Below are 14,201 nucleotides of genomic sequence, written 5' to 3' on the forward strand. Positions count from 1 at the left end.
ACTGATAATGACCTGGCGGTGAAGGATCAAACTGATCTGAGTGATGTGAGTGTGTGGTCTGTGTGTTAACCATAAAGCAAAATAGCCTTTATCAGGGGCATGGACAACTGTTTATTGAGGTTTGTGCAACATTCCTTTCAAATGCAATTACACACCAGTTTGCCTGGAGAAGCTGCTCTCTCTCTCTCTTGCTCTCTTTCTCTCTCTCTTTCTCTCTCTTTCACTCTCTCTTTCCCTGAGCAGCAGACAACTGCCCACCCCCACTGCATATCAAATCAAATCAAATCACATTTTAGGTGTACACCTTACAGTGGTGTAGACCTTACAGTGAAATGCTTACTTACGAGCCCCTAACCGACAATGCAGTTGAAAAAAAATATGGATAAGAATAAGAGATAAAAGTAACAAGTAATTAAAGAGCAGCAGTAAAATAACAATAGCAAGGTTGGTACCGGTACAGAGTCGGGGGTGGGGGGTGGGGGGGCAATGCAAATAGTCTGGGTAGCCATTTGATTAGATGTTCAGTGGTCTTATGGCTTGGGGTAGAAGCTGTTTAGAAGCCTCTTGGACCTAGACTTGGCGCTCCAGTACCGCTTAACATGCGGTAGCAGAAAGAACAGTCTATCACTAGGGTGGCTGGAGTCTTTGACAATTTTTAGGGCCTTCCTCTGACACTGCCTGGTATAGAGGTCCTAGATGGCAGGAAGCTTGGCCCCAGTGATGTACTGGGCCGTTCGCACCACCCTCTGTAGTGCCTGTAGTTGCCATACCAGGCAGTGATGCAACCAGTCAGGATGCTCTGCATGGTGCAGCTGTAGAACCTTTTGAGGATCTGAGGACCCATGCCAAATCTTTTCAGTCTCCTGAGCGGGAGTAGGTTTTGTCGTGCCCTCTTCAAATGAGACATGTTTATGTGCGCTCAGTGGAAAACAGATAATATTCCTTCATCCACATTAATATTTTAATAAAAATAGTATTAGACTATACTACACAGGACAAATAACGCAAACTAAATTATAAGTGATGTATAACTCCAAATAGGAATGGCTTATTTCATAAACTCAGCAAAAAAATAAACGTCCCTTTTCAAGACCCTGTCTTTCAAAGATAATTCGTAAAAATCCAAATAACTTCACAGATCTTCATTATAAAGGGTTTAAACACTGTTTCCCATGCTTGTTCAATGAACCATAAACAATTCATGAACATGCACCTGTGGAATGGTTGTTAAGACACTAACAACTTACAGATGGTAGGCAATTAAGGTCAACGTTATGAAAACGTAGGACACTAAAGAGGCCTTTCTACTGACTCTGAAAAACACCAAAAGAAAGATGCCCAGGGTCCCTGCTCATCTGTGTGAATGTGCCTTAGGCATGCTGCAAGGAGGCATGAGGACTGCAGATGTGGCCAGGGCAATAAATTGCAATGTCCATACTGTGAGACACCTAAGACAGCGCTACAGGGAGACAGGATGGACAGCTGATCATCCTCGCAGTGGTAGACCACGTGTAACAACACCTGCACAGGATCGGCACATCCGAACATCACACCTGCGGGACAGGTACAGGATGGCAACAACAACTGCCCAAGTTACACCAGGAACACACAATCCCTCCATCAGTGTTCAGACTGTCCGCAGTAAGCTGAGAGAGGCTGGACTGAGGGCTTGTAGGCCTGTTGTAAGGCAGGTCCTCACCAGACATCACCGGCAACAACGTCGCCTATGGGCACAAACCCACCGTCGCTTCGCTGGACCAGACAGGACTGGCAAAAAGTGCTCTTCACTGACGAGTCGCGGTTTTGTCTCACCAGGGGTGATGGTTGGTTTCACGTTTATCGTCGAAGGAATGAGCGTTACACCGAAGCCTGTACTCTGGAGCAGGATCAATTTGGAGGTGGAGGGTCCGTCATGGTCTGGGGTGGTGTCACAGCATCATCGGACTGAGCTTGTTGTCATTGCAGGCAATCTCAATGCTGTGCATTACAGGGAAGACATCCTCCTCCCTCATGTGGTACCCTTCCTGCAGGCTCATCCTGACATGACCCTCCAGCATGACAATGCCACCAGCCATACTGCTCGTTCTGTGCGTGATTTCCTCCAAGACAGGAATGTCAGTGTTCTGCCATGGCCAGCGAAGAGCTCGGATCTCAATCCCATTGAGCAAGTCTGGGACCTGTTGGATCGGAGGGTAAGGGCTAGGGCCATTCCCCCCAGAAATGTCCGGGAACTTGCAGGTGCCTTGGTGGAAGAGTGGAGTAACATCTCACAGCAAGAACAGGCAAATATGGTGCAGTCCATGAGGAGGAGATGCACTGCAGTACTTAATGCAGCTGGTGGCCACACCAGATACTGACTGTTCATTTTGATTTTGACCCCCCTTTGTTCAGGGACACATTATTCCATTTTTGTTAGTCACATGTCTGTGGAACTTGTTCAGTTTATGTCTCAGTTGTTATGTTCATACAAATATTTACACATGTTAAGTTTGCTGAAAATAAACGCAGTTGACAGTGAGAGGACTTTTCTTTTTTTGCTGAGTTTATGACATAAGTGCGTTCGGAAACCCTTTGATTTTCACAACAACAAAAAAGCGCACAAAATGACCCCAAAGACGCACGGACATCAAAACCATACAAAACAGCTAGTAGACGCGATAGTTAACTCGTCACGTGTGTCTGTCTCTGCCGGAGTCCGTTGTGAACGTGAGGAGTGCCTGTCTCACTCAATAGTGAGTTATAATCAGACGGCGAATCACGGGAACCCACGTGTGGTGCTAGGGCACATCATGAAAGCGCATGCGTAATCCAGCGATCCGTGGGATTGGGCAGAGGGAGTGGAGGTTGGGTTAGGAAAAAACACCATTGGTAGAGTTGAGAGTAAAACTTGTTGGCTCAGATATTTGTGCAGAAACGTCATCTCTTGCTAACCTCCCCACTCAACTCGGAGCTGTCCATTGGCACTGGTGCTGAAACGCGTCTATTCTCAATCCGTCACAGCAGTGCACGACGGAGTGTCGAGAGTAAAACTTTTGGATGATTGTATTGACTTTTCCCATATATTTTTGAGACACTTCGGTGGATATACATTGATTTACTCAGCTTTCATCAAGAGCGCATCAAAGGTCCACGTTCTGACCCGGTCAGTTAACGGACTCTTAAGAGGCAGAAAGATGGCTTTTATGGTGAAACAAATGGTGGGAGGGCATGTGAAGAACCTGACCGGGGGTTTGACTGAGGAAAAGCCCGAAGGAGAGAAATCGGAAGCAGCAGCGGCAGGAATGACCCAAGAGGAATTTGAACAATATCAACAACAGTTAGAGGAGGAAAAGTAAGAACAAACCCACATTTATCGATCAATTTGAATAGCCTATATATTTTGAAAGGGTTGCGTACTATAAAGCGGCGTTTATTCTGTTTAATGTCCAATGTAAATAAGCTGCTGAGAGCGTGCCTTTACAAGCCCCAGTGCGCCGTGCACTATTTTACGCATCAGAGGGATCCACGGCGTGCTCCGGAGCTCACCACACAGCTGCTACACTCGATACATGAGTTTTCTTTCAGGTTTCAAGAATTAGGCTATATAGGACGGTTTTCCACTGGAATTCTTGCAATAGCCTAATCCAGAAACAAAAATGTGTCAGTAATCACAGTGAGTTTAATGCCCAATTATACTGTAAGACGGACTCGTTATCCAATAGGCATATACTAATGCTTCAGGTTGATACTTGTCCTCAGATTCATTCTAGAACATGAATTCAGTTACTTTTATGTCCAATTTATCTCAAAATGTATTGAATATCATCCTCAATGAGCTCTCCAAATAGTTTCCCCCCTTTCATGCATGTCCCTGTGATGTAGGCCTCCATCTTCATTTTATTCACAAAGAGTAGACACCTCAACAGAATAAATTAGTCTGATGTGAGTATCTCTGATCTTGAAATGTATTTTTTATCTGGGTATAACAAAGAAACCCATTTCCATAGCCATAGACTGTCCTCTGTCCATATCATAAAACCTCTGATAATTGAATTGACTTTACTGCAAATTCCCCTATGTGAGAGGAGAAGATGTCAAGGTTTGAAACAGATGACTCTGATCATAACACAAAGTCTGGTGTCAGTGCTCTGTATAATACAAGGAGAATAGGGTTGTTGGAATGGGGTTGTTTGCAATGGCATGTCATATATAATCATGTTATCAGGCACAGTAGTCACAATGACATCCACTGGTCATATGATGCCCTTGAGAGGAGAAGACACAAGACTCGTCATCTCAGTGCCATCAGGAGCTCTACCATTGGCTCTTTCAGAGCGCTGGCTTATGTGCTGCTGTGTGGTGGTTTACATGCTCATGTTCATTCACAGTGGGCAAGATAACAGTAATGCCACTGTGAATATACACTGAGTGAACAAAACATTAAGAACACCTGTTCTTTCCATGACATAGACTGAAAGCTATGATCCCTTATTGATGTCACTTGTTAAATCTACTTCAACCAGTGTAGATGAAGGGGAGGAGACAGGTTAAAGAAGGATGTTTAAGTCTTGAGACAATTGAGACATGGATTGTGTATGTGTGCCATTCAGAGGGTGAAAGGGAATAACAAAATATTTAAGTGCCTTTGAATGGGGTATGGTAGTAGGTGCCAGGCGCACCAATTTGTGTCAAGAACTGCAATGCTGCTGGGGTTTTCACTCTCAACAGTTTCCCATGTGTATCAACAATGGTCCACCTCCCAAAGGACATCCAGCCAACTGTGGGAAGCATCCCTGTGGAACGCTTCCGATACCTTGTAGAGTCCATGCCCCGATGCATTGAGGCTGTTCTGAGGGCAAAAGGGGGTACAACTCAATATTAGGAAGGGGTTCTTGATGTTTTGTACACTCAGTATATATCCCCTCAGGGCCAGCCCTAGCCTTTTGGGGGACCAAACATTTTGAAGTTTTAAAACAAGATTTCTGCATTTTTCCATGGGGCGATGTGCAAAATGTACAGTTTTAAGCAAATTTTCTGAAATTCTACACATTTTTCCATTAATTTTCCCACATTTTGCCATGAATTTTTTATATGATATCTGAGTCAGAGTGTCTAGCAAAATCAATTGGGGCCCCCTGGAGGTAAGGCCCTTCGTGCCTGGTTGGTAATTCGGCCATGATTACTACAAGTTTAGATAGCTAGGTAGACTAATTTACCAATCTAAAAAATATTAGCTGACATGGTCTAATTGAGTAACTGTCAGTGACTGACATAACAAGAGGCCACCTATGGCCACCTACCACCTATGTTGCTTATGCCCAGGGCTGGCCCTGTATACCCTGAATGATAGGGATATTGCCTTGTCATTGGCCATGCACATGTATTATGCCATTGTTTACAGTACTGTATGTATGCATTATGATGTCATGCTGTCATTCAGACCACACTGTTGGCATGATCACATAGGTCACATGACCTCACCTCGGTTCATGGAGTCTACTTCGGAATGTTTGGTGCGAGGTGTAGGTCTAGTCTTGTCTTTTGAAAGAGTTCAATCCTATTCAGGTGTTTATATCACATTTTCACATTTTCAGTGATTGTTTAAATCTGATTATTGGAAAATTAGGGACAAAGATGATTTGAGTAATACTAAGAGGGCTACCACAGAAAACACAAACTGTCTCTTGTCTGCCCTCTGCTGGAGTTACCAGATGGGTAGTATTGCAGTATTGCTGTACGTGGTGGTGAATTATAAATATCTGATTTACCTCAACATAAGGCTTGCAGTATGATGATGTTTGTATGGTGGTGTAGGGCAGAGGACATGGTGATGGGGTGTTGTGGTGTCTGGGTGTGCTGTAGAGTGAGGTGATCCAAGGTTGGGTAGATTCACTGGTTTGGCAGCTGTAAAATGAGGTGTGCTAGTCAGTCAGTGTTCTGGAGTGGAGTAATCGTAGGTTCTGAGTTCAGAGGGTGTAGAGTTCTGTAGAGTGGTGTTGTCCTAGGTTCTGAGTTCAGAGGGTGTAGAGTTCTGTAGAGTGGTGTTGTCCTAGGTTCTGGGATGGGAGGGTGTAGAGTTATGTAGAGTGGTGTTGTCCTAGGTTCTGGGATGGGAGGGTGTAGAGTTCTGTAGAGTGGTGTTGTCCTAGGCTCTGAGTTCAGAGGGTGTAGAGTTCTGTAGAGTGGTGTTGTCCTAGGCTCTGAGTTCAGAGGGTGTAGAGTTCTGTAGAGTGGTGTTGTCCTAGGCTCTGAGTTCAGAGGGTGTAGAGTTCTGTAGAGTGGTGTTGTCCTAGGCTCTGGGTTGGAAGGGTGTAGAGTTCTGTAGAGTGGTTTCTGTGGGTTCACTAAGTTGGCAGCTGTAGAAGTAGGTGAGTGCTAGTCAGTCAGTCAGTCAGTCAGTCAGTCAGTCAATGCTGCTCTACATCCCAGAAGTCTGAATATAATTCCCCAGTAGAGCAGTGGACCGGCAGTAGACTGCATCTGGGTCTCACTGCAAGAGCACAGCCTCTCTCTGTCGTTCTCCCTCCCTCTTCCTCTACCCCCAGGCGTGACTGCTGCTTGTCCACCTTCTGTTGGCCTTTACTCTTGAGTCAGAGTGCAGCTCGGCAGAGGGCTCCCTGTGTTCTTTTCTTTCAGCCCTCACTATGAGATCCACAGTGGTATAGAAATCTAATATTGTCACATACACCAGATAGAAGCAGTGAAATGTGTTGTTTTACAGGGTCTGACATAGTAGTATGGCGTCCTGGAGCAAATTAGAGTTAAGTGCTTTGCTCAAGGGCACATCGGCAGATTTTTCACCTTGTCGGCTCAGGTATTCGAAGCAGCGACCTTTTCATTACTGGCCCAACACTCTAACCGCGATGGCTGAGCTATGTGGTTAATAGTAACCAATAAATTTGTGCATTTGTGATACATCACATTACTAACAAATCTAACAACGTTCCATACTAAAAACCACGACATGTTTATATTACAAAAAGCCTTATGGATGAATTCAATTATCATTACAGCATCTGTCCTCACATTGCCACTAATGCCGTTAAATCCTTAGTCCTTCAGTCGAATTATGGAGGTGGACTGAAGGAGGTGTTTGTTATGAAGCATCAACTTGAGCAAAGCATCGAGATTATCCCACCTTTGCAGACGTTGTGGTGTGTGTGTGTGTGTGTGTGTGTGTGTGTGTGTGTGTGTGTGTGTGTGTGTGTGTGTGTGTGTGTGTGTGTGTGTGTGTGTGTGTGTGTGTGTGTGTGTGTGTGTGTGTGTGTGTGTGTGTGTGTGTGTGTGTGTGTGTGTGTGTGTGTGATTACATGCAGCGACACTATTTCAGCTTCTGTTAACCATTTTCTCTCTGGTTTTCCCCAGGCAGGAACGAGATGCTAGTTTTGCGCAGAAGAAAGCTGAGCGGGCAACAGTTAGAAGTCACTTCCGAGACAAATACAGACTGCCAAAGGTACATCCATTACTGATTCTGCATATTTGATTCAAGCATTTTCTTACTACATGTTATTACAGTTATTACAGGGTCAGATCTAGGTTGTGTCCTTGAAGCAAAAACAGCATCCAAATGTGTTCTGTTTGTACTCTCTTTCCTTTCTCCCTTTGTCTCAATCATCTCATTCCTCTCCCTTTCCTTTGCCCGCGCTCCCTACACCCTCTCCCACTGGCCTGTGTGTGTGTGTTTGTGTGTCTGTCTCCGCTGTGTGTGCGACCCAGAATGAGCTGGATGACACTCAGATCCAGCAGGCGGGGGATGACGTGGAGCTGCCCACAGAGCTAGCCAAGATGATCGCTGACGACAACAAGGAGGAGGAGTCCAAAACGTCTGTCCTGGGCCAGCTGACCAACATCCAGAATGTGGACATGGACCAGCTGAAGGACAAGGCCCAGGCCACGCTGGAAGACCTCAAACAGTCCGCTGAGAAGTGCAATCTCATGTGATCTGGCTGGCTGACTGAATTCCTGCTCTCTCTCTCTCTCTCTCTCTCCCTCCCTTACTCTCTTTATCTGTACAACAAAGGATCTGTGTAAGATATGATCTATGATCATGTACAAACGTTGATAGTCATGTTGCTTTGAATACACACACATACAGTCAACACCGCCTCACACACACAAACATACTGCAGCAGCTTCTGGCCAAGGAATCAGAGTAAACACTGTCTACGCTGTGGGGGAATCAGAGTAAACACTGTCTAAGCTGTGGGGGAATCAGAGTAAACACTGTCTACGCTGTGGGGAAAACAGAGTAAACACTGTCTAAGCTGTGGGGGAATCAGAGTAAACACTGTCTAAGCTGTGGGGGAATCAGAGTAAACACTGTCTACGCTGTGGGGGAATCAGAGTAAACACTGTCTACGCTGTGGGGGAATCAGAGTAAACACTGTCTACGCTGTGGGGGAATCAGAGTAAACACTGTCTAAGCTGTGGGGGAATCAGAGTAAACACTGTCTAAGCTGTGGGGGAATCAGAGTAAACACTGTCTAAGCTGTGGGGGAATCAGAGTAATAGTCTTATGCCAAAGACCCTTCGCAGAAAACCATTCAGACAATGGCACCAAGTATATCAACTAGTCATATTAAGTGTGAGACTAAATCAAACTTTCTTGTCTTGGGACCACATTCAGTACATTACAAACCAAGTGTCTGTTATATCTATTGCAGGTGTAAATGTATTTGCAGTTAGCCTGTTCTGTTGTCCATCTAGTCTATGGTCATTAACTCGTTGGGGCCTTGCTAAGAGACAGCTTGTCCTCTGTGATGCCAACCCATCTAACCTTTCAACTCTGGCCTTTAACCTGTCCTCATATTGACCCCTGACCTCTCCATCTCAGTGCTGTTTTGTGCCGGTGGTTTGGTGTCATTTAGCTGCTATGATATGTCAAGTGCTGTCTTTGAAAATGTCATCCTCTGGCTGAGTGCTGGTCATAGTGTTTAATAAGTACACAATACTATGAACATATTTGAACATAGAGTACTTGGTATTTGTCTGAATTGTTGTTGTATCACTAAGTAAAGACGCAGGTGAGAGCGGGAGAGGGGTTTGTCAACCTTATTTAGTAATATACAATATATATTTCTTTAATACAGTGGTTCATGTCTTGTAATAGTTTAACAGTCCTTTTGTGACATGACAGTAATAGCATTTGAAGAAAGGATGGTGAACATGCCTTAGTCGCTTGTTTTATGTGATAGCTACTTTGTGCTTTCTTGTCAGTTCCATGAAGCAAAACGAACAAGTGTGAATATAATTCATTCTTACTCAAGTCTTACAGAGCCTGATCACCTATACATATCTCTCTGTATTAAAGTGTGTGACCTGCAATGATACTAAAAAGCCAACAACAAGAGCTTCTTTCATTTCCAGTCACCCTATGGGGTGATTCAGGTTGATCTCATGATGATATTTCAGGAAGACACATGTTCTTCATGATGTTTCTGTTTCCTGTCCATTCTTTGCTTCTTTTACATCATCTTTGTTGTTCAGTGCTGTATGAACCTTATTGATTTTTGACTGACTGTTGAAACCATAATAAACAGATTTGTATGATGTATGCTTCATGTTTCTCCATTTGTTATCCAGCCAGTCTGACCATCTTGTCAGAAACTCTAGGACAGAAGATTTATAACATATCATTTACAGTAGCCATCGTTTGATGCTATAAAACCAATGTTCTGAACACTAGGTGGAGACAAAAATACAACGTCATCGGAATGTTTGTTGATTAATGATTGTTGAATTAATGACAAACTGAATTTAATCCTAAATCCATATTAGCCCCTAATCAGATCAAGGTTTATTATCATGAAATTATTATCATTCCAATACTGATAGGCCAAATTATTACGTTATAGTTGTTATAACATTGTTATAACCACGTTCTTAAGTTAACCTTTATAATGATGTTATTATAAAAAAATATATATTATTACCATTATTAGTGGAAACTTTACCTTCCAGTGAAGTCTGATAATAAGATCAGCCATCTGGCAGAATCAATGGCTCTTTGCAAAAGTGTACAGTGTTTTTCAGGGAGAAGCCAGCCAGAAACTGCTTTGTGACATTTCTAGACAGCCCGGGTGTCGCTACGGGTTTTTACAATCGCTTTTTTCAAAACACGTTAGTTAGCATTTCAATAGCAGAGAGGCCTGAGCTATTGGTAGTTTTCAAGTGCGGTGTGAAAGAGGAGAGCTGTAAAATATATTGATGCTGAAACCTGCCTCTATTGATAGGCGCAGGGCGTGAACAATCTTCAGCCTAGAAAGACACTGTGCCACTGCATGGCCAATCTGACACAATTGGGGTGAAACGGGCCACAAAATACTATTCTCTTCCATTCTGTTCTATCAATCAGGGCTTAAAAACTCACTAGAAAGAAGAGCGACAGGGAGAGTGAACAGGGTGACAATTAGTAGAACTTTAAGTGAAACCCTCACTGTGCGACGGTTTTCATAGAGGTTTCCCTCCTCGAGTTATCGCTAAAAAGGAACAGATTTGTTTTTTCTGCACTTAAAATTGGAGCAGTGGGTGCAGATGTGAGCTTCTAGCATTGGAATGCCTTCTGTCGACTGCTAGGGGGCTTGTGTGCGCCCCACACTCACTACCTCCCCAAACGTTGACGTGTTTTGTAAGGGGACCACACAGGTTGTGAGTTTCATTAAATTTATAAACATTTTATTTATCCTGTATGACGAGCAGATTGCCAAAAACTACGTTGCTATAGAAATGAGTCCCACGAACTCCTCAATGACGACCAATCGTTGACCAGGATTGTAAATGGGAGAGGGGGCAAGGAAAACTTTCCTTTCTTTTTCTGGAAAAGGAGGGGTGTTGTGGGGAAAAGATTAACGAAGCGTGAAGCGTAACTGCAAGAGGGGGACAAAGACATATAGCGGGAGAAAATGCGACAGTAAGAAGAGGCAGTTCGAATGAATTCAACCAACAGAGTATGGAATACAGAACATGGAAAATATTAACGTTTTTTAAAGCCAAGAAAGTTGGACGTATTTTGAAAACAGGACTAAAAAGAGTTATGCTTTCAAACGAGGGCATGAAATGTGGATAGTAGGTGTCCGAACTTTGGACAGCGCATGTGGTCACTTTTTGTTTCTTTTTTACTGACAAGACTGTGACAGTTTTGCGGAGGATAGTGTTGCTTTGTAGCGTAGCTGAATCTATGCAAAGGATTTCAACATTTTTACTCATCCGTCCCAGACTGGATTCATTCTACCGCATAAAACGGATTGTTATTCCACAACTGTCAAGCGTGTATTGGAGAGACAGAGGGACATCTTTAGGTTTGTAGCTATGCCTACTAAACACATTTATGTTTGGACCATAAACGCCTCATACTAAATGGGGTTATTAGTTACATTACGTTTTAAATTCATCATAGACTTGGCTGTCCCGCACTAACTGGAGGAAATGTGCGCATCGCCGAACTAGAGCTCTCTCCAGCATGAAAAGTTGGTGCAGCGCTCTGGCGCTCTTCTCATCGGTGCTGTTGGCGCTAGATGCCCAGTTAATATGTTGGCAAGCCCTGCTCCGATGCCATGAGGAGGCAGACTGTGAGCTTGCATACAGCCAGTATCTAGCCGCCTGTGAAGGAAACATCAGAGGCACCAGGAGGCAATGCCCCAGCCACTGTATCAACGCGTTGATAAGACTGAATCACACCCGCAATGGCCCTTACCTCGAGAGGTGTGACTGTGGCCAGGACATGGAGTGTAGGGATGCAAAGCGGGCGATTGAGCCATGCCTCCCCCGGAGGTATCGTGGAGACGCGGGGGGGATAGGATGCACAGAGGCCCGTCAACGTTGCGAGGAGGACACCGGCTGCCACTCCTCCCTAACTGCCTACTTGTCTTACTGTGGGCAACTCTTCAACGGCAGGAAATGCTCGTCCAGGTGCAAGGCCACAATACAACAGATGCTATTCATCCCAAATGGCATGCTACTAAACCAGTGTGTGTGCGACGGGGTGGAAAGGCCGTTTTGTGAGGTAGTCAAGGAGAACATGAGCAAACTGTGCCAGATTGGAGACCACAGTGTTATTTCAGACCAGGCAGATATGGACGATATGTATGAGGATGAAGACTATGATTCGAAAACAGAGGAGATATATCCTCCTGACTCAAATTCTAGTTCCCCGCAGCTGTCTAGCTATATGGCCTTATTATGCATCACTCTTACACGGATATTCTATTGAAAAATGAATAATGGTTTGTTGAATGTGGCCTGTTGTTGTGACGGAGACGGGTCCAATCTAATGAGCACGTGTGTTTGGTGTAGCTGAATACTATTTGCTCCTAGTAATCTCCTATGGGCCTAATGGATTTTTCATATTTTGATGTGATGCCTTAATCTGGGACACAATAATGGACAGGACATTCAGACCACCAATTCAATTTGCAAACCAGGCCTAGGCTACTCATGAAATATCCTAGGTCGAAACTGTTCTGGAGTGTAAAGATCCATAAAGTGATTGTTTAAGGAGAAGTGAACCAAACTTGACTTCATTGTAACAATACTCCTCATTGGGCATTGCATCCATTACTTCTGGGCTACCTTTTAAACTCTTATGCCTATTTGTTTAGTTTCGTCTCAATGGTCCTTGGAGTGTGGCTTTATTAAGACTTAAGATAAACATTGGACCAGTCCAGTTTCTGTTTGCTTTCCTCTCTATTTTAGGGGCCTCTGCATTGTTGCAGCCATCACACTTCAAATATTTGTGAGGAACTGCTAGTGAACAGACAAGGGTTTAGAATCAAGTAGGCCTAGTTAAATTAACTGAAGTGCCTCTCCAGCAGCCCCCCTACCCCCATGACACATCCCCCACTCTTGATAGTTTTATTTAAAATGTCCCCCCACCCTCCCCCTTTAGGGACCCCCTTTCTTTATTGAAAGCAAGAAGTCACCCTTCTTATAGACTGGCCTCTACAAGATGAATGTGGGCTTATGATAGACTTATATGGACAAAAGAAGAGGCACTAGTGTTTTTTCTCAGAAAAAATAACAAATACCAGTTTATTACTATGAACAGCAGTACATAAGATACTTGTTAATAGGCCTAGTTTCATTTATTATTCATTTCATATAAAGTGTAATGGGTTCCTTTCCAGGACAGAAACATGCTTGACAGTTAGCCTAGATATTTAGCAAGAAGGGAAAAAGCTAAGAAGTTATTGCGTTATCTTTTAATGAAGCTAATCCTTCCCGTGTCCTTATCTTTACAAGATGCCACTTGAAGTTTTTCTAAACTAGCTTTGTTTTTGTCATGATCGTCAATGTCATTTCTTTTTTATTTCACCTTGTTGGGTAGATGCTGGTCCATAGGGAAATGTAACTGTCATGTTGATGTTAAATTATATATCTAAAAAAAAATCAGGAAGGAATCTATCTTTTACATTTATATGTCATATATTAATGCTGTAAATTAGTGTCCAATTTGTCCATTGTGACTTTACAGTCAATACACAACCTCATGAATAATATGGCAGTAGTTTACATGTACAAAAATAATGTTTTTTGAAACAATTCTGTCATCTCAACCAGTGTGGAAAGAAATAATGGATACTTGTTATATATGGAAAATAATTTATGTAATAAAATGATTAAGTGTGAGTCAAAAAGTCCAACTGTTTATTTGACATCCTGTATGTTATTCAAAAGTAGGGATGTTTCCCAACCTCCAACTAAATGAAACATCACACCAAAACGATCTGACCTAAAGTATAGGCATTACATCACACCAAAACGATCTGAACTAAAGTATAGGCATTACATCACACCAAAACGATCTGACCTAAAGTATAGGCATTACATCACACCAAAACGATCTGACCTAAAGTATAGGCATTACATCACACCAAAACGATCTGACCTAAAGTATAGGCATTACATCACACCAAAACGATCTGACCTAAAGTATAGGCATTACATCACACCAAAACGATCTGACCTAAAGTATAGGCATTACATCACACCAAAACGATCTGACCTAAAGTATAGGCATTACATCACACCAAAACGATCTGACCTAAAGTATAGGCATTACATCACACCAAAACGATCTGACCTAAAGTATAGGCATTACATCACACCAAAACGATCTGACCTAAAGTATAGGCATTACATCACACCAAAACGATCTGACCTAAAGTATAGGCATTACATCACACCAAAACGATCTGACCTAAAGTATAGGCATTACATCACACCAA

At 43.2% G+C, this 14,201-nt stretch overlaps 2 protein-coding genes across 2 annotated transcripts; both read left to right on the forward strand.

Annotated features, from left to right (window-relative positions):
* Positions 1 to 2,848: 2,848 nt before the first annotated feature.
* LOC115203263 (complexin-3) lies at positions 2,849 to 9,530 on the forward strand. The gene is made up of 3 exons (XM_029767804.1): positions 2,849 to 3,331; positions 7,345 to 7,432; positions 7,696 to 9,530. Exons 1-3 carry the CDS (start codon positions 3,174 to 3,176, stop codon positions 7,918 to 7,920), a joined length of 471 nt encoding a protein of 156 aa, XP_029623664.1. The 5' UTR covers positions 2,849 to 3,173; the 3' UTR covers positions 7,921 to 9,530.
* Positions 9,531 to 10,606: 1,076 nt separating this feature from the next.
* Positions 10,607 to 13,610, forward strand: LOC115203264 (growth arrest-specific protein 1). The gene has a single exon (XM_029767805.1). The coding sequence runs from the start codon at positions 11,438 to 11,440 to the stop codon at positions 12,185 to 12,187; it is 750 nt and encodes a 249-aa protein (XP_029623665.1). The 5' UTR covers positions 10,607 to 11,437; the 3' UTR covers positions 12,188 to 13,610.
* Positions 13,611 to 14,201: the final 591 nt, after the last annotated feature.

The sequence above is a fragment of the Salmo trutta genome, chromosome 12 (assembly GCF_901001165.1).
Source record: "Salmo trutta chromosome 12, fSalTru1.1, whole genome shotgun sequence".
Classification (NCBI taxonomy): Eukaryota; Metazoa; Chordata; class Actinopteri; order Salmoniformes; family Salmonidae; genus Salmo; species Salmo trutta.